The sequence below is a fragment of the Aspergillus melleus genome, assembly GCF_016097325.1.
Source record: "Aspergillus melleus strain CBS 546.65 chromosome Unknown contig3, whole genome shotgun sequence".
In the NCBI taxonomy this organism is placed as follows: Eukaryota; Fungi; Ascomycota; class Eurotiomycetes; order Eurotiales; family Aspergillaceae; genus Aspergillus; species Aspergillus melleus.
In genome coordinates this window covers 3,861,495-3,885,245 of record NW_025763372.1, presented here as the reverse complement: position 1 = coordinate 3,885,245, position 23,751 = coordinate 3,861,495, and the positions used below count along the sequence as shown (strand labels likewise).

Below are 23,751 nucleotides of genomic sequence, written 5' to 3'. Positions count from 1 at the left end.
ACGAGTGGAAAAAGATAGGAAGAGAGAACAAACGACGGATTATTAATTGCGACTCTGGGAAATCCAATGTGGTAGGCGGTGGAGAGTTTCTTGTTCCTCACCGCCCTTGGGGCCCAACGGATTTCCCGACCGGGTAATCCTATTGTCTTCATCTTTCCCCCCTTTGCGCTGCCTGCCCCTCCTGCCTCATTTCTCGCTGCAATTTCACTCGACAGACTCACCATGGCCGCTTCTTCGCAGAACAGCCAGGTTTTCCGTGCCACTACCACGGCTCCCGTTAACATTGCCGTGATCAAGTAAGTTTATCGATCCTTTAGGCATATTTACCCCTCTTCAAATCAGTACGGGTGTTTTGCTGGGTTTCCGGTAGTGTTAACCAATATCTGTATAGATACTGGGGAAAGAGAGATGCCACCCTGAACCTCCCCACTAATTCTTCCCTCTCCGTCACCCTGTCCCAGCGCTCCCTCCGCACTCTCACCACCGCCTCCTGCTCTGCCAAATACCCCACCGCGGATGAACTCATTCTCAATGGCAAGCCTCAGGACATCCAATCCTCCAAGCGTACCCTCGCTTGTCTCTCGAACCTGCGCTCGCTCCGTCAGGCTCTGGAAGCTGCGGATGCATCTCTCCCGAAATTGTCGGCTCTTCCCCTCCGCATCGTGTCGGAGAACAACTTCCCTACCGCTGCCGGTCTCGCCAGCTCTGCTGCCGGCTTCGCTGCTCTTGTTCGGGCCGTTGCCGACCTATACCAACTCCCCCAGTCCCCCCGCGATCTCAGCCGTATTGCTCGCCAAGGATCTGGCTCCGCTTGCCGGTCTCTGATGGGTGGCTACGTGGCGTGGCGCGCTGGTGACCTCACCGATGGAAGCGACAGTCTGGCCGAAGAGGTTGCGCCTGCCTCGCACTGGCCCGAGATGCGTGCGGCCGTTCTGGTGGTCAGCGCCGAGAAGAAGGATGTGCCTAGCACCGAGGGAATGCAGACCACGGTCGCTACGTCCAACCTCTTTGCTACGCGGGCCACGTCGGTCGTGCCCGAGCGGATGACAGCCATTGAGACTGCGATTCAGAACAAGGACTTCCCTGCCTTTGCGGAGATTACCATGCGGGACTCCAATGGCTTCCACGCCACCTGCCTGGACTCCTGGCCCCCGATCTTCTACATGAACGACGTCTCCCGTGCTGCGGTTAGACTCGTGCACGATATCAACCGCGCCGCTGGTCGCACGGTTTGTGCCTACACCTTCGACGCTGGCCCCAACGCCGTGATCTACTACCTCGAGAAGGACTCCGAGCTCGTTGCGGGTACGATCAAGGCCATCCTCGGCGCTAGCGCTGAGGGGTGGGACGGTCCCTTCTACGAGCCCCTGAAGAACCTCACCGCTCCCGGTGTGTCCCTGGATAGCTTGGACTCTCGGGCCGTGGAGGTGATCAAGGACGGCGTCAGCCGCGTCATCCTGACCGGCGTCGGAGAGGGTCCCATCAGCGTGACTGACCATCTCGTCAGCGAAACCGGTGACATCCTTTCTCAGTGAGGTGTGTCAGACAGGCCTGCATGAAACGGGTTTTGTCGTATTTGGAAAGCCTCTTCTCCGTTTGTGATTCGAGCGCCCTCTTGCATGAAGGGATTCAGCTGAGAGCAGATACCCACCCATTACCATCTTCTTTTCCCTTGCATTCTTTGCTGTCGTGTCGTACAAAAGTGGTTCAACCCCTGCTGTACGCCTGATGTTTTCCACGAAACAGAAATTGGATATGTTTTTTACATATGGAAATACCATAATCTCTAGATTGGTTTTAATTTAATTTTGTCTATATAAATCCGAATTTAATTCTGATAATAAAGAAGAATCATGAGAGGGATACATCCGTAAGACTTTTCAAATGCCTGAACCTATTCTAATCCATGCACTTGGAAGAGAAAGACTTGAATCGGCCACAAGATGAACTTTCTTCCTCCCCTCCTTGCTTTTTGTCGTGATATCATTTTTTACAAGAACCTGAAGGGAAGCTCAAGTTCAACTCAATTTAACAAAGCCGATTGCTTCATCGATTTGACCGTCGGTATTTGCAGATTCTGCGCCGAGGCAAGGCTGTCTGTCGCCACAGCCGCGAACTCATTTCCCTCCTCGGGGTTTTCGTCAGGCTGCTGCTGTTGCTGCGCGGGAGTCTCGACAGCGGAACCAACAATTTCCTCGCGGCTCTCAACGCACAGCTTGACCACCTCCTGCATGGTCTTCTCGACAGCAGCGGCACGCTCACGCATGTTCCGACGCAGCAGCGCATCCACCAACGTCTCGACCTCGGGGATGGTGGTGTTGACGCGCTCGATTAATCGTCGCACACTGTTCACCAGGTACTCTTCCTCGTAGACGGTGCCCTTCTTGCCCTTTGCGCGCTTGCGCTCCTCGCGACGGCGGTTCCGCGAGGACTGGCGCGACGAGCTCGTCTTGCCGGTCTTGCCTGTGTTACCCGTGTACCGCGTGAACATGCTGCGGCCGGCCAGGGTCGATGCGTCCGTCGGCGCCAGGGACACGTTGTCTGGGATGTCGACGCCTAGCTCGCCGGTCGTGGGGTCGCCGCCGAAGTAGGCCAGGGGGTCGGTGATGCGGCGGACGCGCAACTCCCGGATGCGCGGCACCTGGGCGTTCAGTTGCGAGCGGAAGTCAGCGAGGAGGTCGGTCATGGTGCCCATGGCGTCGGCGAGCCCCGTGTCGACAATCTCGGGGATGAGGGCCTGCTGGCCGTTCAGGGCGAGTAGTCGCGTGGCGTCGCCGAAGCGCGAGCCTCGGCAGAGGAGTCGGGCGGCGGCAGGCAGGTCGTGCAGGTGCTCGGCGTGGATGGTTGCGGCCGAGACGTAGTCGCGGCTCTCCTCGGTTAGGGTGGTGGCGAGCGTGACAGCGTGGTCGTATAGTTCCTGCTCCGAGAGAGGGACCATCATGGCGCAGTACAGGGACTCACGCCAGAGATGTGCCAAGTGGTAGCATTTGTATGCCTCGGTGAAGATGGAAAGGGATTCGTATGCTGAGCGAGGATGTTAGCTGCCAGTTAAAAGAGGAAATTTGTTGTGTCAATGAAGAGGAAATCCTACCGATGCCTGCTTCCTTGTACTTCGATTCGTCGTAAAGGTAGTCGGCATAGGTGTTGGTGATGTCGTGTAGTTGCTCAGGCTGGTACTTGTAGAGGTCGATGGCGTCCTTGTAAAGGACGTGCTTGATTGCGTATGCCCGAAGCTCGTCGTGAGCGTTGAGCGTATGAAGATGTTTGATAGCCTTGCTATGCCGGGCCAGGTAATTGTCAATTTCGAAAAGACGTCGGGTTTCGGGGGCCTGCTGAAGCTTCCGCAGGAATGGAACGTATTCTCGGGGATCCTGAATACAGTTAGCATTGCAAGTTGCGAGGGTTCAAGTGTAGAACTTGCCCTTTGAGCTTGCTGAGCGACCAGCAGCGTGAGCTCGAGATCGTAAAGACCCAGCGCATGGTCGTACAGGCGGTTGGCGTCAGTCAGGAAGCACATGTGCTCGATTGCATCGTCCGCTTGCTCGGGGGCTTGCTCTGATTCATCGGTTAGTATCAATACCAGCAAGATTTCCATTCTGAACCTACGTCTCAGACGTGCAACCAATTGAAGACCAGCCTCAAGGGCGGGTGGCGACTTGCAGACGTGAGCAGTGATTAGGTTGTGCAGGTTGGTGTCTAGTCGCTTTTCCAGAGTAGCTAAGAATGCATCGCAAATGCGATTTACTTTGCTGCCCTTAATGGGAAGGCTAGCGGCTGCCGCTTCTTCAGGCTTCTTCTGTAGCGTATCCTTGTAGAGAGTTTGGGTAACGTCCTCCTCGCTGTTGGAAGTTAATACAACATCGCCAAGGCCCTTAGGCAGATGACGTACCTCAAGCGCGAGATGAATTCGTCGATGAAATCGACGCGCTTCACTTGATCAATGAATAGCGGGATGTTCTCCATGAATTGCTCGGGAGCATAGTCGTGGATGATGTTCATGTCCACCATCTGGCTACGGCAGCTAAGGAACGCATTCCGGTAGTCTTTTCTATCGATGAAATTCCGGATGCCGGCAAGAACCAAGGCCCGAGGATAAATGGTTTCAATATTACCACGAGGCATTTGCAAGACAACAGCAAACGTGGTGGGAATGACGCTCACTAAGCGCCCTCCACGTTCGATGCTTCTGCATCTTTCATCTAGTTCAGGGGTATCGAGGGGCACATCCATGGCTAGAATCGCAAGTCAGTTATCTGGATAGGTAATTGTCGCGGTTCTTACTCACCTTCCGGTATAGTCAAATGAACGAATTTTAGAAGGTGTTGGGAGGTGGTAAACACGATGTGGGCTTGGGTCGTCATAAAGGATGTGCAATTCTTCGCGAGCAGGGTTTTGTTCGCATATAGAGCGCCAGTTCTCGTCAGAGACACAAGGACATGCTTGGGAAAGTTAGCATATTCATCGGGGTTCACGGAAACGGCAAATATCACCTCGTCTTCAGATATTTGGGCAGCTTTAGCCCAGTAGGTATCGGCAGTAGGGCTCGATGTAAAGGGGACAATATCAACCTCATCTGGGGAGATGGTGTTGATGTAGGAGTAGGTGATTGGTTGACCAGGTTTGTTAACGTGCGAAAACCATAGAGTATCCTGGCTCAGAGAGGGCAGGATTGAAACAACCTGTTCCGAATCGGCTGCCTGGTACACGACACCGGTGGCTCGAGTCTCCAATGTTGTTCGTTCGATATCGGTACTATTGGGTCCGCTACTTTTGAGAATATACACCTCAGTCTCATTGATGAAGGCGATCTGTCGGGGCCGACTGTTGGGTGTGTTTGACAAGGGGTAGCTCGATTCAAGTATAGGGGTTGCCACGGGTCTGGTCTTGAAGGACCACATATAGATAGAGAAGCTATCCTCCGTGAGGACGGCAATTCGAGTGGTCGATTTGCTAAACGCCACATCGATGACGTTCGAGTCCAGGGCGAGTTCATTGTGAGCCAAGGGAGGCGGTACCCCCGACAACCTCAACGGTGTCAATTTCAAAGTTTCTAGGCCGGGTCAGAGATATACTTTCGACTTCTATGGCAAGGGTCAAGAACTCACTTCCGTCGATAACAGCCACAGCCCCGACATCACCCGGAGAAACTGTCGAACTATGACCAACGTCGAAAACAAATTCCACGTCGAGTATTGAGTCTATCAGAAAGCATTAGTTGAGCCGACGATTTGCAAAGGAACATTAAATACCTGAGGCCCCGGCAACGAAGCGCAACGCTTTCTCATTATGCCATTTGAAAGCAAAGGGATGCGAATATTCAGGGTTGACAACCACGGGCACTTCTTGTTTGAGATAATAGTGGTAATTGCCCATCGTCCAGAATTGGACTCTGTCCTGGAACTGAACGGCGAGCACTGTCGAATCGATGTTCCAGCTAAGATGAATGTTTGACGCCCAAGACGCTCGTTCCTCCTCGGTCAATCGCAAGGTAAATTCGCCATGACGCAGACCATTTCTTTCGAAGAACACAACATCGATCTTCTCCTCGGACCGCTGAATACTTGCAATGAGATTGCCATAAGGTCTCCAGCTCAGAGCTCCCTCCAAGCCATCGACTGGCTCGCTGACACTGTCCAAAGTTCCCTCTCGCGAGTACACTCGGATAGCCCGACGGATACCGAACTCGACACGGTTCACCGCGACGTATGCGCCATCCCCGCGCCAGCTAATCGAGGTCCGTCCGTCATCGTTGCTGCTTAGTTTTCCCTCGTCCACCTTCTCGGGAACGGTTGGGTCACGCATCGCCTTGGCTCTCTTACCCTGGAACTGCGTTTCGCGCTTACCCCAGCCCACCGACACGTGCTGGGATTGCTGCAGATTCTCGGGGGCTAGAGTGATGTCGGCCACATTCTCAAATTCCCTCGTCATGTACAAGAAGGTGTCGGCGCGAGTGGTCAAAGCCAATAGCTCCTCGTCCGGCGACCAAGCCGCCGCCGTGATACCCACATCGACCGAGCCCACAATCTCGATCTTGTCCTCGCCGGGAAGCGGTTCTTCGCGCACGATGACGATGTCGCCTCCTTCGAGCACCAGACAGGCCGTCAGATTGTCGGCAAAGTAATGCAGCGAGCAGACGCGATCACAGGGCAAGTCCGGCAAAGGACAGGGCGCATCCCAGGACGCGATACACTCAAAGGTATCGGCCGCTACCGGGTCCGAAAAATAGGCATCGGCACGCTTTCTCCTCAATTCGATGACCGGGTTGGCCTCTGTGGGACCAAATGTGCAAATGACAGCATCGGAGGCAGTGTCCCAAGCCGTTGCCGTCAGAGGAAGCTCATTCTGGAGCTGCACCTCGGCGAGGCGCACGTTCTTGAGGTTGCGCATTTTCTAGAGTGGAGAGAGTATTGAGACTCTTTTTTACCCCGCCATGAATCGACCGCAATTTGACGGAAGGGAATGACGGACCAGAGGAAATCCAACCAGGAGATCAACCAGTAGTTTAAATTCCCAGGATGTTCAATAAAGCTCCTCAGTCCTGGAGTTGGAGATATGTGGATGGGAAGGAGACCTTTCCTTGGAGAAGGGCGGAGCCGCAAAAGCGATGCGATGCGGGAAGGGGAAAAAGAAAAATTAAAAGGAAAATCAGCCAATGACTTCATTCAGATTGAAGATTGCAATCGGCCCATCCACAACGACTCCGTTTCCACTCGACTTCATCTCTACAGTTTCTATTCAAAATATCACCTCTCGCGAGTCTCTACGGCCTAGTAGACAATTCTCTGCCTCAAATAGAAAAACATCTCCATTTCCCCAACTTGGTCATTTCGCTAGCTTTATACAGGATATCCGACCGCTTCCATTCTAGGGTACATTTTCGACCAATTCCCAACACACCATGGTGCGAAGAAACACGGCGCAACACGGCATTTACCGGGTCTTGTAGGTCTGCCAGACTAGAGGGAAAGCAATGTTAGTCAATTGAGCACCGCAATGCGTAGGTGGGATCGTCAACATACCGGCAATGCCGAAGGGAGCACCGAATCCGGTGACTAAACGGAATCAGGGTCAGCATAATCCATCTCGCACCACCCCGAATATCCATCAATTGGGTCGGCCTACTCATGAAAGCCCAGTATCTGAAGAAGAAGTACTTGGTGTGAGGGTTGAAGGGGATGTTGGAGCGAGGACCCTCGGCGTAGTGGTAAGGGCTACCGAGCTGGGCACGGGTGGTGGAAAAGCCACGGCGGGCGACGAAGGAGGTGGCCATACGGGCCCGAAGAGCGGCAGCGGCGTTCATTTTGGAATTGGACGGTAAAAGACGATCCGAAAAAAGAGAGACAGTCGGGAGAGGAGATGAGAGCGGAGGGAGAGCGAGCAAGCAAGCAACTGTCAAAGGTCAAACCATCGGCGGGAAGAGAGTCGAGGCATCAGGTGAGCTTCCGGTCGGCGGCGCGCCCGGAGTCATGGCACGTGACGCGCTTCCCGAACGGCAAGTTTCCCCGGCGGCGAAGGGCAAATTGCCGTTGCCCTTCCACACGCCGCCTTCCTAAAAGAAACATTGAAATTTCTCCGGTTGAGTTTGAGGCAGCACAAAGAACGCTTCGTCGCAACACCCTCTCGATCGCTCATTTCCCTGCTGTGCCTCCCAGGTGGCTGACCACGGCAATGGATGAGCTTTTCGACGTTTTCGATGACCAGCCCCAACTGGCCAAGCCCGTCGGGGGTGCGCCTAAACGGTCCAAGAAAGACAAGAGCAAGAAGCGCCAGGTCAACGGCGATGTGAAGGACAATGGCGACGTCGCAAAGGTGGAGGAGGTGGAGGAGGAGGCACCCGTCGTCGATGCGACAGTCGCGGAGACTGCGGAGGAACAGAACGAAGACGCCCCGGTCGCCAGCGATAGCAACGACCAACCCGATTCGAAGCGGCCGCGACTAGAGAAGGAAAAGGAAGAGGATCCCGTTGTGGCAGATTCGTTCGAAACCGCTCAAGAGCGCGAAATCGCCAGCTCTGCAGGCCTCCAGGCGGCGAATGACTCGGCGTCGGTGGTCGTGTCCCATCAAGTGCGACATCAGGTCGCGATTCCTCCAAACTATCCTTACGTGCCCATCTCCCAACATAAACCGCCCGAGAACCCCGCCCGAGTGTGGCCTTTCACTCTCGATCCTTTCCAGCAAGTGTCGGTGGCATCGATTCAACGAGAGGAAAGTGTGCTGGTGTCGGCTCATACTAGTGCCGGAAAGACGGTCGTTGCCGAATATGCGATTGCGCAAAGTTTGAAAAACAACCAGCGAGTCATCTATACCAGTCCGATCAAGGCTCTCAGCAACCAGAAGTATCGAGAATTTGCGGCCGAATTTGGAGACGTGGGTTTGATGACCGGTGATGTCACCATCAACCCTACGGCGACTTGTCTGGTCATGACCACGGAGGTAAGTCTGCTCATGGTGATCTACGACTGCGTTTACAGAAGCTGACGGGTTTTTGCTTATAGATTCTTCGTTCCATGCTGTACCGTGGCTCTGAGATCATGCGCGAAGTTGCGTGGGTGGTTTTCGACGAAATTCATTACATGCGCGATGCGAGTAGGTTTCCCCGAAATTAACATTGCTCTTTGCGATCGCTAACAGGCGACACAGCGCGAGGTGTGGTATGGGAGGAAACCATCATTCTACTACCGGATAAGGTCCGATATGTCTTCTTATCTGCGACAATCCCCAACGCCTTGCAATTTGCCAATTGGATTACGAAAATGCACAACCAGCCCTGCCACGTTGTATACACCGACTTCCGACCCACACCCCTGCAGCATTACTTCTTCCCTGCCGGATCCGAGGGAATTCATTTGATTGTCGACGAGAAGGGCATGTTCCGGGAGGAGAATTTCCAAAAGGCGATGAGCACCATCGCGGACAAGAAGGGCGATGACCCTGCCGATGCAATGGCCAAGCGGAAAGGCAAGGGTAAAGACAAGAAGTTGAACAAGGGTGGCAACGAGGGCCCGAGCGACATCTACAAGATTGTGAAGATGATCATGATCAAGAACTACAACCCGGTGATTGTTTTCAGTTTCAGTAAGCGTGAATGCGAGTCTTGCGCTCTGAAAATGAGCTCGTTGGCCTTTAATGATGATTCTGAGAAGGAGATGGTTTCCAAGGTCTTCAACAGCGCGATTGAGATGTTGTCGGAGGAAGACAGGAATTTGAGCCAGATCCAAAATCTTCTGCCGCTTCTGCGAAGAGGTATCGGTGTGCATCACTCGGGTCTTCTTCCGATCTTGAAGGAAACCATCGAGATTCTTTTCCAGGAAGGGCTGATCAAGGTTCTTTTCGCTACCGAGACGTTCTCGATCGGTCTGAACATGCCTGCCAAGACGGTTGTCTTTACCAGCGTGCGGAAATTCGACGGCTTTAGTCAGCGTTGGGTAACGCCGTCTGAATTCGTCCAGATGTCTGGTCGCGCGGGTCGAAGAGGTCTTGATGACCGTGGTATTGTGATCATGATGGTTGGCGAAGAGATGGACCCCGCCGTGGCGAAGGAGATTGTCCGCGGTGAACAGGACCGATTAAATTCGGCGTTCCACCTGGGTTATAACATGATTCTGAATCTGATGCGTGTGGAGGGAATCTCGCCCGAGTTCATGTTGGAGAAATGCTTCCATCAATTCCAGAACACGGCAGGTGTCGCCGAACTCGAGCAAGGTACGTTGACCTACATTTATGCGTCCTCCCAGAGAGCGGTTGTCTAACATCCATCCAGAACAACGCCAGTTGGAAGAGAAAAGGGCCGGCATGGAAATATCCGACGAAGGCACCATTCGCGAGTACTATGACCTGAGGAAACAACTCCGCCAGTTCTCGGATGATATCCAGGCAGTCATGAGCCATCCTAACCATTGTCTGTCCTTCTTGCAGCCGGGTCGGTTGGTTCACATCAAATATAAAGACCTAGATTTCGGCTGGGGAGTGGCTGTCAACCACAAGCAACGTAAACCACCGAGGAATTCTTCCGAGCAGTTGGCGGACAACCAGAAATACATTCTCGACGTTTTGTTGAACATTGCGGACGGACCATCGGTGGCCACCAAAACGCACGAGGACTTACCTGCCGGGGTGAGACCCCCCACGGAAAATGAGAACACTCGGATGGAGGTTGTTCCCGTTACTCTCAGCTGTCTTCAGGCCATTTCGCACGTACGGATTTTCTTACCGAAGGATATCAATTCCAAGGACTCGAGAAACAGTGTGAAGAAAAATGTGACTGAGATCAAGAGGCGTTTCCCCGATGGTATCGCGGTGCTCGACCCGATCGAAAATATGAACATCAAGGATGAAGGGTTCAAGAAAATGCTCAGGGTAAGCAAACGGCATTGTTTCTAAATACAAGTATGTTTACCTGCTAACACGCGAGGGAACTACAGAAAGTGGAGGTTCTCGAATCCCGCTTGCTCTCGAATCCTCTGCACAATTCGCCACGCTTGCCCGAGCTCTACGAACAGTATTCCGAGAAGGTCGAACTGGGCAATAAGATCAAGGCCACGAAGAAGAAGATTTCCGAAGCGATGTCGATCATGCAGCTTGACGAGTTGAAATGCCGAAAGCGAGTACTTCGACGATTCGGATTCATCAACGAGGCCGAAGTCGTACAGCTGAAGGCACGAGTCGCCTGTGAAATTAGTACAGGCGACGAGCTAATGCTCAGTGAGCTCTTGTTCAACGGTTTCTTCAACAAGCTCACCCCTGAGCAAGCGGCGGCCGTTTTGAGTGTCTTTGTGTTCGAGGAAAAGACAAAGGAGACCCCTGCACTGACCCGAGACGAGCTTGCGAAACCCCTCAAGGAGATCCAAGCGCAGGCTCGCATCATCGCCAAGGTGTCGCAGGAATCCAAGTTAGCGGTCAACGAGGAGGAGTACGTCCAGAGTTTCCACTGGGAGCTGATGGAGGTCATCTACGAATGGGCGAACGGCAAGTCGTTTGCCGATATCTGGTAAGATTGCATTTCCCCTCGGACTATGACGTGGGACAAGATTGCTAACGCAGATCGAAAAACAGTCGGATGACGGATGTCTACGAAGGCAGTCTAATTCGAGTCTTCCGCCGATTGGAGGAGTGTCTGCGACAAATGGCACAGGCCGCCAAGGTGATGGGAAGCGAGGAATTGGAGAGTAATTTCGAAACGGCATTGACGAAGGTGCGCCGGGACATTGTTGCTGCCCAGTCCCTGTATCTGTAAATCGAAATCGAATCGAATCCCATCCAGGGAAAAGGTTGTATGTATTTAATGATTGGATTGGATTGATCTTCCGCCGCATCTGGGTCCTTTGTTGGATGAGTGCGGCGTGTGTCGCATTTCCCTGGCGTCGGTGTTGTAAGAAGGAAAAGTACAAAAGAAAGAAAGAGAAAAATGAAAGAGCGAATGAATTCAAGTGGTTATTCAACGAATAAAAATTCTATTTCTGATAATGCTGTCCGTAATTGCCCAGAGGTTAAAGTGTAGGCCAAGAGTATGCAGGTGACATAGTCGTGGTCGATGGAAGATGTAACGACTTAGCAGAGTAAGGACGGCTAACCTGCGCAGGTGGTGCACGTTGCCTCCCGCAACCGCCTTCCCACCGCTTCTCTTCTTTCTTTCTCTCTGACTCTCTTTCCATCTCCCTTCCCCACCAATCCATCTCGGTCTTTCTCCTTCATCTCTTCCAATCCTGCATTTTGTCTTTCCCTTGCATTATCCCGCTCTCTTTCTCCTCCTTATCCTATCTCCCCCCCCCTACTTCCTACTCCCTACCCTACTGCCTTTCTTTCTCCTCGTGTCCACGTTTTGAATTTCCTGTCACTCTCCCGCTTCTCATCCAGCCCAAGACTGTTCCGTTCATTAATTTCTTGTCCCATCCACCGGCTGTCTGTGGTCAGTCATCATGAACAGCTTGGTGGCTACACCACCTGTGCCTCCTCATTTTTACGAGTACTCTCGTCTGTCGTCTCCTCGTCCAAGTAAGATTCTCGCTCTTTGTTCACCGCCGTCGTCTTCATTATTTCGGCCGGCAGTTTTACTGACTCGAAGTTCCTCTAGTGTCTACACCAAGCCACACCCCCAACAACCGAAAACGGAAGGCCGACGACGATGGCAACGATCATGATGGACGGATGTCTGCCTCTCCGACCAGTTCGCCTGCATTCACTCCTAGGTCTCTTCCGGCCACAAGAACCTTGAAACGAGCTCGTCCCAATGTGAGCGGAAGGCCTCTGGCTCTCCCCCGGTTGCTGGAGACTCTGGATACGGATGCTCTCCGGGGTGTCCTCCGATCGATGTGCGAACGTCACCCGGCTCTAGTCGACGAGGTCGTTCATACGGCGCCTCGCCCGAGCGTCTCGGGCGCTCTCCAGGTGCTCCGCAACTATCAATCCGCTCTTCAATCCTCCTTTCCCCTGGGTGGCAACCCCGAATCCGACTACGCCTACAACCGAGTCCGACAGCCTCTCGGCAACCTGCTCGATGCCCTGGGTGATTTCACGCCACATTTTCTTCCTCCCAATGAAACGCAAGCCTCGATATCTTTGAGCTACTTAGACGAAGCCACCGAGATTATTCACGCATTGCCACGATGGAACACCCCCCAAAACAACATAGAGCGGGACTCTGCGTACGACGAAATTTGCAAGGCCTGGATTTTGGTGATTCGGGAGGCCGCTAAGCGCGGCGGAGGAATCCAATTACAGTACGGTAGTTGGGATCAGAAGCTTGCGAAACACAACCAAAACTCCGGTGGTAAGCTGCAGGCGGCCGTTCACGAACTTGGCATGAGCTTGGGGTGGATGCATGGGCCAGACGCCCAAGTCTATGGAAACCCAGGGAACAGCAACGATTTTGGTTCCATCCGAGATCAGCTTCTGTCGGGCACCTACGGACTCGGAACTCCCGTCAAAGTTGGGCCATGGTAGAGCCCCCATTTCTCGATGACCTATCCTCACTCCGCAATTATTCACCATCCCAGCTCATCCTCAAATTCTTTTCAAAGAGCTACTGTGTGGATCCGCGACCGCACATGTCCACGTATGATACGATCACGATACCAACCGCATTAACTAGACAGCTGGGGGTCAGCTTGGCGTTTACAGTGCTGAAAGACATCTTACGTCTTTTCCATGTCTTTTATCTTGTTTTCAGTTCTTCCCATCTCTTTTTAACACCCTATTTTTTTTGGTGTGTCATATTTTTCCTCAAGCCCAAGCCAGACACTTCACTTGTTTCTCTCAACATTCCCCACCATTCTTTAGATTTCCACCTGATGGCTCGGGGTTCCATTATTAGCCTGCTTCATTGCATCATGTCATCGCATTGATCTAAGAAGTTGCGGCTATTGTCATTCATTGATACTCTTATTTCCTTTCTGTCTTTTTTTGTCATCCACAATCAACATTTCGGAAGCTTCGTGAATTTTTACGTGTTACTGGGCCTTTCTGTATGTCTTGTATACCCTTGTCAACTTTTCCTTTCTTATTTGTCTTTTCTTGTCCCTTCGTTCCCTTTTTTTTATCCTTCCCTGTAATTTCCCTTAATTTTCTGGTGGTTTGGGTTTTGTTTCTACTGTTTCCTTACCATTGTCATTTTCGATCTGTTGGGAGGATTAGTTAATACGGCGAAAAAATATCCAATCACTGGGTCGGTTACGTGTCAAGTAAAAAAATCAAGAATATCCCTTATGATTTGCGTCGGTGTATATAGGCAGATGACGTGAAGATGAAACCAGCCAACTCATAGGACCCATCACAGATGCAGGGGTGCGACTAGCCAGAGTGAGGCGAATTGATGGTTTTGTCAACGGGACCAGGAGAGGGCTAGTGCTATTGCAGGTAATGGAGATGTTGATTCGATCCAGGTAGTTTGGTGAAAGAATACACAGAGATGCAGCTTGTTTGGAGACGTGATTTCATTCCGTAGACATGTAATAAATGTATATTGAACAGTTCCATTCTGGCCTCAAGACAGGCTCCGCGTGGTATTAGAAGAAGTCAGCATAATGAGAAGAGATATTTGCGCCTTTTAGTTTAGAATAAAAGAAACAAATCTGACATCGCCTGCTTCTACTCTGTAGAGGTCAGATCAGAAGGCGTTTCACCGTGCGGAACAACCATCCGGCATCCTCCCAGCCTCCCAGCTCTCCAGGCTTCTCGCCCACAGCGCTGACCTCGATCTCGCTCGCAATAGATGCCCCGTCATCATTATCCTCTAACGTATCGCCGCCATAGCTTTCGCCGATCATCAACGGCTCCTCGGTCGTTATTTCCACATGTTTTGACGGACGCTCTGCAGGATCAGCGGAGGCCATCAGTGGCAAGTCTTCCACGCCGAACAGGGTCCATTCCACCATGCGATCAATCCAGCTGCCTAGCCCGAAACCTCGCTCGCGCGTGAGACGCTGCAGCTCCCGCTCATCCATCTCGTCCTCCGAGTCCCAGGACGCGTCCGACTCGGACGTCAAATCCTCCTCTGCTTCCTGCTGGATGGACTCCAATTCCGCGCGGATTCGCTCGTCCACAAAGTCTGGCACCAGGTGTCGTCCTTCATCCACCGGACTGATATGACTGCTGCCAACGGCCTCACCCTTGGCGGCTCCAATCGAACTCATATCAAGACTAGTCATGGCCAGATCTGGGCGACTATTCCGTCGACTGACGGCTCGCGAGCCCCGTCGGGAATGCGCAGCAGGCGTAGACCGACCCGACTTCGACCGTCGATTTGACCGCCCATGCAATCCTGAGGCTCCGTCCCCATCATACTTCCCTTCGGAAATCAGACTCGTCGAGCTCTCCCTCTTGGCCAGCCAACTCTGACCTTTCTCTTCGCGCGTCGACGACGCCAACGCGATCCCCGCACGAAGCATCCACTCTGTGTCTCGACGGCCCGACGACTCAGACGGGTAGTGACCTCCACGTCTCACTGATGAAGAAGTCCGATACTTCAGCTTGTCGTCTCCATGGTGATTTTCTTGGAGATGATGCTGCTGATGATGCAACGGCTGACCAGCCGCGATGCCTTGACCCTGGAGATTGGTATCGCTGAGATTCAAGCGCCCGGAGCTCTTAGTGCGTCGGTGGTGCCGCGCGCGGGACCCGCTGCGGGAATGCGAATGCGATAGCACGCCCGGGGTGCCGGGGACGGAGTAGCTAGACAGGTAGGACGTCCGGGGTGAGAAGGCGGTCTTGTCGTGATCCTGAGCGGAATGACTGTGGGAGAAGTAATCTCCGCCTGCACCTGCTGCGGCTGGTCCCGACGAAAGGTCGTCTTCGTCATCGTCGATGGGGAAGCGAGGCGTTAACGGGGCCAGCGAGATGTGGTTCAGGGATGGGTATGAGCGGCGCGAGCGAAACCCGCCCGGGGAACGGGAAAACTGGGGAATGGCCATGGTTAGTTTTGTTGTTGTTTTCTTAGGGTTGCCCCTTGAGCTAGGTAGGATTAGACTAGGTAGGGGTTGGGGAAAGGTATTCCACGTACATCCATCGGGAAGGGTAGGAGAGTGAAGGAAGTAGATATAATAGCGATATCATGGGAATCAGAAGAGATGGTGAGAGGAAAGTCGTCTGATTGTCGAGAAAATCTGGCAGGGAAGAAGGAGAAACCCGGCGGCGCTCGGTGGCATGTGAAATGCGGGCACCAACGGCTCTTCTTTCTTTCTCTTCTTCTTCTTCAACCTCCTGCCACTGACGAGGTGGTGTGGTTGTCTGCGGTCTGTGCCACGGCCGATCAATGGCTGATGATCGCCTTCTCTACTAGAATGGCCTGATCTATGCTGATGTTGATGTGATATGATTTGAGCATTTCGCTTCTGGCATTATTGCTATGGCGGGACTATGATGATACTTTTGATGCTTTTTAATTTCGCTTTTTTGCAAGTAGAACTCCTCCGTCTTTCTTTTCTTTCTTTTTTCTTTACTTTGATTTCTCTTTACTCAATCTTTCCCTTGTTGACAACGAATCCCTCCAGCGCTGAGATGGCGGCCCATAGACGATTCTCCGCCTCAGGGAACACCAACGACCGTTTGCTGTAGAACACCTCGTCGCTAACTTCCTCCGGGTGTCGCGGCAAACAGTGCATGAACTTCCAGCCCTCGTTGGCCCCGCCCCGCTTGGCAAGCTCCGGGGTGATCTGGAAGCCCTCAAAGTCCTTTAACCGCTGAATCTTCTCGGCCTCCTGTCCCATCGAGATCCATGTGTCGGTCACCAGGACGTCCGCGCCCTTGACCGCGTCCTCGGGGACGTTGGTCTGGATCAGCTTGCCGGGCTTGGGAGCCGTCCTGGCCGCCTCCGCAATGATCTGCAGCATCGAGGCAGGGATCTCGTACCCCTTCGGCGTCGCCACGGACAGGTCGACGCCCATCTTCGCAGCCGCAATCGCCATATCGAATAGCACGTTGTTGGCATCGCCCACCCAGGCGATCTTCAGACCCTCCAGACCCAAGCTGTTCAGGTGATGGGCCTTGGGCGTGAAGGTCTCGTAGATGGTCTGGAAGTCGGCAACTGCTTGCAGGGGGTGGTAGGAGTCGCAGAGGGCGTTGATCACCGGGACCGTGGAGTGCTTCGCGAGGTCCGCCACGTCCGCGTGCTTGCCCACCCGGGCGACCATGCAGGAGACCATGGACGAGATGACCACCGACGTGTCGTACAGGGACTCGTTCACCCCCAATTGAATGTCGTCCTTGCCCAGGAACATCGGATGACCGCCCATCTGCACCACGGCACCCTCCGTGGAGATCCTCGTGCGGGTACTCCGCTTGCTGAACATCATGGCCACGGTTTTGCCGGTCAGAGCGCCGAGCAGGTTCTGGGGGACGGAGCCGGACTTGATGGCCCGCTTGTGCGAAGAGGCATTGCGGACGAGCGCGGCGAATTCGGCGGGGGAGAGGTCACCGATGGAGAGGAAATGACGGGGAGCGAAGGGCGAGGTGGGAGGAGTCGCATGGGAAGAATACTGACGCACAGCATTGAGAGGAAGTCGCTGGCGCAAGGCGCCGCACCGAGCGGCGGCCAGGTTGAGACTCATGTTGCGATAACGGAGGTGGAGAATGATGGTAGAGGACAGGGGTAAGTCCCAGAAGACACAGGTGGACCGATAGATATAAGATTAATTGAGTATAAAGAGAAGGTCAATCGCTAGTCGCCAGAGATGTAAGGGAGGATTTAACCTGACTCAATCTGCAGAAGAATCGGTGACTCAAAAAGCAATCAAGCATCGATAGTACTAACTTACTAAGTTGAATAATGATAATTATTATTGTCCGGCCCGGTCTCACCGCCTTGGCCCGATCGGGGATCTCTCCACACCGCACTTTGTCCCGAACAGGACTAGCGTCATCCGGGACGATCCCTACCGCATTAGGGCAGCTGGTGCGGCCTGGACTGACGGCGACATCTCATCATTCATCCTTCTCCATCCATCCCCATCCGTCTGCCCGTCGCTGCTGGGCTCCTTCGATCGTTAATTGTCCTAGTTCATTCTCTCTCTCCATCCCATTTTTCTGCTCTACATTATCTTCACAGTACTTGCAAACTCTCGCTTGGTTTGATTCCTTCCCTCCCCCCGCGCTGTCATTGTGTTACCTCTCCACATCGTCCTCCCCACATCCCGCGTCCAGCCATCATGGCTGAAGAGGAAAGTAGACCTCTATTAGATGAGGATTACAACATACCTCCCCTTCATCAATCCACTTCCGCAGACACATCATTTCCGTCAGGTCGGGCCGACGCTTCTCGACCGTTCGTACTATCCTCGGAATCAACTCCTCTGCTTCATCGTCGGGACGACGAGCCGTGGAACTATGGCGGCGTTGAAACGAGAAGGTCCTCATCAGAAGAGCATCGTGACGCCTCATCGGATGAGAATCTAAAACCCCGCCGACGCAGATTAGGCTGGCCCCTCTTATGTATCGTCTTAACGTTGACCGCTATTCTGGCCATCTTGATCTTCGCTTTTGTGGCACCGGCGGTTGTGAAACAATACGTGAAGGAGGCTGCCGTCTTCCACCCCACGAATGTGTCCATTGAGTCCGCCACGGAGGGCGGCGTGCAGACGAAAGTCCAAGGCGATATTGTGCTGGAGGCAGACCGCGTGCAACGAAGCTCGGTGCGGAACCTGGGTCGGTTTGTCACCTGGATCGGCAGAGAGGTGGAAACGGGGGAGTCGGACGTCCGGGTATATCTTCCAGAGTACGGAAATATCCTCGTTGGCACGGCGTCGATACCTTCGATCAAGGTCAACATCCAGAATGGCCATGTGAATCATGTTGGCTTTTTGGCGGAACTGGTCGCTGGTGATATCAAGGGGATTCGAGCGGTGGCGATGGACTGGATCGAGGGAAGGCTTGGGCGGCTGAGAGTCAATGGGAAGACAACAATCAAATTAAGATCCGGGGTTCTAGACTTGGGAGAGCAAACGTTGATGGAGTCTTTCGTATTTGAAGGTAAGCTCCATACCCAGAGTTTTCCGGTCCGGGGACGTAGTGTTGACACTATCTTTCAGGAGATGATTTCCCTCAATTACCCACCGTCAACATCTCCGAGTTCAATGTACATGACGCGGATCCCTCGCAAGGGGAGGGTGCTATGGAAATTGACGTCTCGGTCGCATCTCTCATTGACTCGCCCTTTGCTCTCAGAATTCCTCCTTTGGGATTCAATGTACTGGTCCCTAATTGTTCACCTGATGACCCCTATATTTCCGTCGCGGACGTCTCGACCAAGGAGTTCCCAATTATACCCGGCCAGATGAGTTCTTTTGACGTCGTTGGGATCGTCCGGGGTCTCTCCGATGAATTAACCAACACCTGTCCCGGAAAGAATCACTCACCTTTGGACTTCCTGGTGAAGAGCTATATTCGCGGTCTTCGAACCACTGTCTATGTCCGTGGGGCTGAGACGCCTACCTTGGGCACCCCCGAATGGATGGTGGATATCTTGAAAAGCGTAACGGTTCCCTTATCTTTCACGGGACACGCTTTGGATAACCTAGTCCGAAACTTCACCATGTCAGATGTACACTTTGCCCTGCCTAATCCTCTCGCGGATCCCGACTCCCCGGAGTCTCAGCCAAGGGTGTCCGCACTGCTTAAAGTACTTATTGGGCTGCCGAAACAGCTGGATCTCCAAATGGACGTTCCTCGCGTTCGCGCCCTCGCGGACGTATACTATCATGGAAATAAACTCGGTGTTTTGAGATTGCCAAAATGGCAACCGGCCAATTCGACCATCGTCGAAGGGGAAGACTCTCCTAACTTGCTCGTGGAATTTGCCATGAAAAATGCTCCTCTTGACGTCACGGATGAAGACGTCTTGACCGACGTTCTACAAGCTTTGATCTTCGAAGGAGAGCCAGTCCAGCTCACGCTCGCCGCAAATGTGGATGCCGAAGTCGCCACTGGGTTAGGGAAATTTGCCATTCGTGGTATTCCAGCAGAGGGAGAGGTCAATGTTAAACGTAAGTTGTCGTGAAAACCAGACCAAACAAGACAGCTGATCATTGACCCGTCAACAGCGCCTTACGGTGGCACCATTGACCAACTCAAGCCGCAGATAGAGTCGCTAGCGCTAGGCCCAACGACTGAGTCATCGTTTGTCGTAAACACCAAAATCAATGTCACCAACCCTTCTCCGTACTCGGCGTCGGTACCATTTGTGGATCTTCTGCTAGTCTACAACACCACCAGAGTCGCCCATGTTACTGCGCGAGACCTCACGATTGTTCCAGGGGTTAACTCGGGCCTCCCAGTTGACTTAAAATGGAGCCCTCTTGAGTTGGACGGTCTCGCTGGTCGAGTTGCCGGTCGAGAGTTAATGTCACAGTATATATCAGGTAGGCTATTGGTGCACTGGGAGATGCGCTTCGGATCTGACTCTCTCGCGTCTCTAGGTTCAAACACTACCGTCACAGTCCAAAGCTACAATGGAACAATTCCCTCGCTACCGCAGCTCGGGAAAGCACTCTCTAAGCTCAAATTCGATGTTCAGATCCCCAGGGTACCCGTTCGACGAGCTCCTGGCAAAGAGCCGGAAGACGATCAGGGACCGAGCTTTATTCAAGATGCCACGGTATTATCTACTTTCATGGAACTTGTTTCCCTTCATGACGATTACAATTTACAAGAACCCGTGTAGCCTATGGGCATCTGCTTAAGGACTGTGCTTCAAGAAGACAAACCTTTCCGCTTTGGCTAACTTGCAGATTACTCACTAGCTACATCTCTGGTCATCGACAGCCGAATTCACGCTATCGTCGCCTTTACCGAATACTACTATCGAAATCACCTCAATAGAAGCCAAGGCTTTTTATGAAAACGACGAAGAGGTCGGCAGCATCGACTACTATCGCCCTTTCGAGGTACCGCCGGGTCTCTCGCAGACCCCCCGAATACCCGTGAACTTGGACTTGGATGGAATCGGCTACGATGCACTCAAGAAAGCCCTGGGAGGCTCGCTCGCGCTGGATGCTGTGGCCAAGGTTGGCGTGCAGGTTCGAAAGTACAGCGATATCATTATATATCACGGCAAGGGAATTAAATCGCGGGTTCGAATTTAAACTTTCCCCTGGGCGTTATACTTATCTGGCGTATTTAGTTTTCTTTGTTTCCTGTTCTTTCCCGGGCATTGTCATTCTTGGTATCCTCGGGGTGTCCGGATTTCTGGACGGTTGGCGTTGACGGATAGATTTGATGATTTCCTGTCAAGATTGCCTTAAACTTTCTGATGACATTATTTTTGCTCAACTCCAGCGATGGCTGATCTTAATTTGGAATATAATGTGGTGTCGTTTGGAACTTGATTTTGGGACCCTTGCACCAGAACCGTGCCCTACTACTTACGATTGCCTCAATAGGAGGACATAATTCAAAAATGAGAAAGGTCCAAGACCGATGACATATGCATTCAGAGCAATCCAGTTGGGTTTCAACACTGGAGCCGATGGAAGATTAAAAGATACAGGAATAGTAAATAAAAAGGAAAAAGTGAATACAGGAGGAGGTGCAGAATACCTGATTCTCGAAGCATTGGGGGCAAATGTTACAATCGAACTAGCTGCTTTAGAAAAACAAATTTCTCTTCATATCGGGCATGGATTTTTGTTTTTACTCTTTTAACCGGGAGGAAGGGTGCTGGCATCGACGACATCAGCGGCCTCCTTCTCGATATCCTCGTTGGGCTCCGAGAGAGGAGAACGAGGCAGAGCCATCAGACCGGTTCGGGTGGACTCCAGGACACCGAAGGGGCCGATGAGCTTCATGAAAGAGTCGATACGGGAGGGTTTGGCCGAGCTATTGGCAGTGGTTAGCATTTGCGCAGACCCATTTGGTGAATGTTGCAGATACTCGGTGCAATGAAAGAGATAGGAAACAGAAGAGAGAAAAACTTACACTTCCACAATGCAGTTGTTGGTACTGATATCCAAGACCTTGCCGCCAAACTGATGAGTCAAGCGAGTGATAGCATCAAGATGCTCGTGCTTGTGTCTCAGGGCCTGACTGTGCGGCAGGTTGCGAGGGTGGTATTCGGGCTTGCGCTCGACGGCCGCATCCTTCTGGCCCTCGGGGGCCTCGCCGGGGGTGGTGATCTCGCGGTGGTGCTGGAGCAGCTCCTCGAAGAACTCGGGGCCGAGGATGCTGACCTTGGCCAGGAGCAGCTCGCGCTGCACGAGAGCCGAATCCGTGTAGTCGAGCACGGCCCACACGGGGACGAGGTCGTCGAGTTGGCGACGGGCCTGCTCGACGACACCGTCCTGACCCTGCAGCACGATGGTCATGCGAGACAGGTCCTCGACCTCGGTGTTGCAGACGACCAAGCTGTCAATGTTGAAGCCGCGGGCGGCCAGAATTCCCGACACGCGAGACAGCACACCGGGCTCGTTCTGCACCAGGCAGTTCAGAACGTGCCGCTTCGGCGGGTTGGTCGGAGTAACGGGGGTCTCGTACAGGATAGACGAGACGGCCGTGGGGGCGTCCCATTGAGGGGAGGCGTCCGACACAGGCAGCGGAAGGGGGGAGCGGCGGTGCAATGCCTTGTAGGCGAGGGCAGAGGTCGAGCTAGACGAGGCGCGAGTGGTGAATCGGGGAAGCGTCGCTGCGACTCCAGAAGTTTTGCAGGCCACCGACCGGAGGGGTGCCGACGCTGTCGAGGACAGCATCAGGGGGCGTCGGAAAGCCATGATCTCCCAAATCAATACCTGCAACCGACAGACAGGTAGAAACTGGGTGGGAGAACGGGTGGGAGTGAGACTGGGAGAAGGAGGAGACCTCTGACTGGGGAAGAGATGAGGATTGCAGTCATCGATCGCATTTTATCGCTGATCCGGTCCGACGTCGGCGGGTGCTGACTCATGCCTCTGTTTGGCCCGTTTGGGTTTAGCGGTCATGCCCGGCACATGATCACGGGCAGCTGCACGCTTCGTCTCGTCTTCGCCTTGGCCTTCTTTCGGACTTTTTTTTTGGTTTTGGATCGGCTTGTCGAGTATCTGGACTCTGGTGGCGTGTGTTTGATTCTGTGCTCGCTTTACCTGCTATCATACCGTCAATCCTCCTCTACTCTCTTGACCGATCTGAACAATTTCTCCATCTCCATTGGCTCTGGCGTCCTTCTGGTGCGCTAGCGTCCACTAACCAACCGGACTGATTGACTGAACTCCACAGACCTCCGAGAAAGAAAGTCCTTCATTATTGTTCTGGCCTATCTGACTTGGTTTGCCTATCCCTGCAGCGCATCCGCTCTCTTTCCGTTCACCACCCGCTCAGATCTCCGGTCATCCTTCTTGACTTGCGCAACAATCTCATCATGGCCGACGACGACCGCCGTACCAAACGCTCTCGTTTCGATCAGACCGAGCCTGAACCGCGCCGGCCTTCTCGATTTGATCGTCGTTCTCGCTCCCCTTCCTCGCGACAATCCGAAACGACTCGCGCTCGCAGTCCTCTCAGTCGAGAAGTGCGCAGTCCCAGCGCCGGCACCCCGAAGACTTCCGCCTCGGATCCCGCTGCTGCTGCCGGTATGAAAAGAATTTCTTTGATGCGTCATGAAAGGAGGTTGATTTCGGGCAAGACTGACTGAGGAGTGACATATCACAGCTGCTGCTGCGGCCAAGATCAACGCCCAATTGCAAGCCAAAAAGGGAATCCAGCATGTGGACGTTCCTCCCATCCGTTCGGTGAGTACACTACCGCATTGCGACTCGGCCATTGGCTTTTCCTGGGATTCTAACCGTTTTGTTTGCTACTTAGACTTCGAGCCCCGCGCCCCAATCCGGTTCGCCGTCCGGCCCAGATGCTTCAGGGAAGTTGAACGAGGAGATATATGTTGCCGATGGTGATTATATTCGGGACATCGAGATCAATGACTTGCGCAACCGCTACACACTGACTAAAGGCTCTACTCAAAAGATGGTAATTAATCCTGTTGCATCCGCTGATATTCCAGGCACCTTTGCTCGCAAATTGGCTTTTGCTATGGCCGTTTTCTCTCTTATTTGCTTTTGTTCTTACATTCCTCTCACTCGTTTGGTCATGGCTAAAGCTTACCCGAGATTTAATCATCCATAGCTTCCCACTTACCCTCATTTGCATCTGCTGACCTCCGCTGCGTGACATCTAGATCAAAGACGAAACTGGCGCCGGTACGCCTTCATTCCATGTTTTAATGTTGTCAACTTTTTACTTTCTGAAGGAAGCTCACAGCTATTTAAGATGTCACCACTCGAGGAAACTATTATCCGGATAAGA

General features: G+C 53.1%; 13 protein-coding genes across 15 annotated transcripts; 5 read left to right on the top strand and 8 right to left on the bottom strand.

The window, feature by feature from the left end:
* Positions 1-1,828, top strand: mvd1 (diphosphomevalonate decarboxylase MVD1). The gene is made up of 2 exons (XM_046088135.1): positions 1-296; positions 392-1,828. The coding sequence occupies exons 1-2, from the start codon at positions 223-225 to the stop codon at positions 1,533-1,535; spliced, it is 1,218 nt and encodes a 405-aa protein (XP_045944105.1). The 5' UTR covers positions 1-222; the 3' UTR covers positions 1,536-1,828.
* A 195-nt stretch (positions 1,829-2,023) lies between these two features.
* On the bottom strand, positions 2,024-2,941 carry ELP1_4 (putative elongator complex protein 1; the record flags this gene model as incomplete). The annotated part of the gene is made up of 1 exon (XM_046088134.1): positions 2,024-2,941. The coding sequence occupies one exon, from the start codon at positions 2,939-2,941 to the stop codon at positions 2,024-2,026; it is 918 nt and encodes a 305-aa protein (XP_045944104.1).
* Positions 2,942-3,070: 129 nt separating this feature from the next.
* On the bottom strand, positions 3,071-3,595 carry ELP1_3 (putative elongator complex protein 1; the record flags this gene model as incomplete). The annotated part of the gene is made up of 1 exon (XM_046088133.1): positions 3,071-3,595. One exon carries the CDS (start codon positions 3,593-3,595, stop codon positions 3,071-3,073), a length of 525 nt encoding a protein of 174 aa, XP_045944103.1.
* Positions 3,596-4,277: 682 nt separating this feature from the next.
* On the bottom strand, positions 4,278-4,898 carry ELP1_2 (putative elongator complex protein 1; the record flags this gene model as incomplete). Its single annotated transcript, XM_046088132.1, has 1 exon — positions 4,278-4,898. The coding sequence occupies one exon, from the start codon at positions 4,896-4,898 to the stop codon at positions 4,278-4,280; it is 621 nt and encodes a 206-aa protein (XP_045944102.1).
* Positions 4,899-5,241: 343 nt separating this feature from the next.
* ELP1_1 (putative elongator complex protein 1) lies at positions 5,242-6,387 on the bottom strand (the record flags this gene model as incomplete). The annotated part of the gene is made up of 1 exon (XM_046088131.1): positions 5,242-6,387. The coding sequence occupies one exon, from the start codon at positions 6,385-6,387 to the stop codon at positions 5,242-5,244; it is 1,146 nt and encodes a 381-aa protein (XP_045944101.1).
* A 190-nt stretch (positions 6,388-6,577) lies between these two features.
* On the bottom strand, positions 6,578-7,400 carry COX15_2 (cytochrome c oxidase VIIc family protein). Its single transcript, XM_046088130.1, has 3 exons — positions 7,123-7,400; positions 7,020-7,052; positions 6,578-6,956 (listed from the first exon to the last, which is right to left on the bottom strand). Exons 1-3 carry the CDS (start codon positions 7,298-7,300, stop codon positions 6,931-6,933), a joined length of 237 nt encoding a protein of 78 aa, XP_045944100.1. The 5' UTR covers positions 7,301-7,400; the 3' UTR covers positions 6,578-6,930.
* A 149-nt stretch (positions 7,401-7,549) lies between these two features.
* On the top strand, positions 7,550-11,439 carry MTR4. 2 transcript variants are annotated; one of them, XM_046088128.1, is made up of 6 exons: positions 7,550-8,433; positions 8,496-8,586; positions 8,641-9,702; positions 9,761-10,356; positions 10,422-10,987; positions 11,053-11,439. In XM_046088128.1, exons 1-6 carry the CDS (start codon positions 7,669-7,671, stop codon positions 11,231-11,233), a joined length of 3,261 nt encoding a protein of 1,086 aa, XP_045944098.1. In that variant the 5' UTR covers positions 7,550-7,668; the 3' UTR covers positions 11,234-11,439. The 2 variants fall into 2 exon arrangements, with proteins under 2 accessions (XP_045944098.1, XP_045944099.1); XM_046088129.1 differs by having other exon boundaries at positions 10,422-11,439.
* Positions 11,440-11,915: 476 nt separating this feature from the next.
* STS1 (cut8/STS1 family protein) lies at positions 11,916-12,939 on the top strand (the record flags this gene model as incomplete). Its single annotated transcript, XM_046088127.1, has 2 exons — positions 11,916-11,991; positions 12,071-12,939. 2 exons carry the CDS (start codon positions 11,916-11,918, stop codon positions 12,937-12,939), a joined length of 945 nt encoding a protein of 314 aa, XP_045944097.1.
* Positions 12,940-14,096: 1,157 nt separating this feature from the next.
* LDX57_006423 (DUF3984 domain-containing protein) lies at positions 14,097-15,499 on the bottom strand (the record flags this gene model as incomplete). The annotated part of the gene is made up of 2 exons (XM_046088126.1): positions 14,097-15,389; positions 15,494-15,499. 2 exons carry the CDS (start codon positions 15,497-15,499, stop codon positions 14,097-14,099), a joined length of 1,299 nt encoding a protein of 432 aa, XP_045944096.1.
* Positions 15,500-15,653: 154 nt separating this feature from the next.
* argB (ornithine carbamoyltransferase) lies at positions 15,654-17,406 on the bottom strand. The gene has a single exon (XM_046088125.1). It carries the CDS (start codon positions 17,037-17,039, stop codon positions 15,945-15,947), a length of 1,095 nt encoding a protein of 364 aa, XP_045944095.1. The 5' UTR covers positions 17,040-17,406; the 3' UTR covers positions 15,654-15,944.
* A 34-nt stretch (positions 17,407-17,440) lies between these two features.
* Positions 17,441-20,879, top strand: LDX57_006421 (uncharacterized protein). 2 transcript variants are annotated; one of them, XM_046088124.1, is made up of 5 exons: positions 17,441-18,456; positions 18,516-19,469; positions 19,527-19,844; positions 19,902-20,080; positions 20,226-20,879. In XM_046088124.1, the coding sequence occupies exons 1-5, from the start codon at positions 17,637-17,639 to the stop codon at positions 20,565-20,567; spliced, it is 2,613 nt and encodes an 870-aa protein (XP_045944093.1). In that variant the 5' UTR covers positions 17,441-17,636; the 3' UTR covers positions 20,568-20,879. The 2 variants fall into 2 exon arrangements, with proteins under 2 accessions (XP_045944093.1, XP_045944094.1); XM_046088123.1 differs by having other exon boundaries at positions 19,902-20,879.
* A 2-nt stretch (positions 20,880-20,881) lies between these two features.
* Positions 20,882-22,298, bottom strand: ILV6 (acetolactate synthase regulatory subunit). The gene is made up of 2 exons (XM_046088122.1): positions 21,400-22,298; positions 20,882-21,300 (listed from the first exon to the last, which is right to left on the bottom strand). The coding sequence occupies exons 1-2, from the start codon at positions 22,185-22,187 to the stop codon at positions 21,123-21,125; spliced, it is 966 nt and encodes a 321-aa protein (XP_045944092.1). The 5' UTR covers positions 22,188-22,298; the 3' UTR covers positions 20,882-21,122.
* A 512-nt stretch (positions 22,299-22,810) lies between these two features.
* Positions 22,811-23,571, top strand: LDX57_006419 (uncharacterized protein; the record flags this gene model as incomplete). Its single annotated transcript, XM_046088121.1, has 3 exons — positions 22,811-23,021; positions 23,101-23,180; positions 23,254-23,571. The coding sequence occupies 3 exons, from the start codon at positions 22,811-22,813 to the stop codon at positions 23,569-23,571; spliced, it is 609 nt and encodes a 202-aa protein (XP_045944091.1).
* Positions 23,572-23,751: the final 180 nt, after the last annotated feature.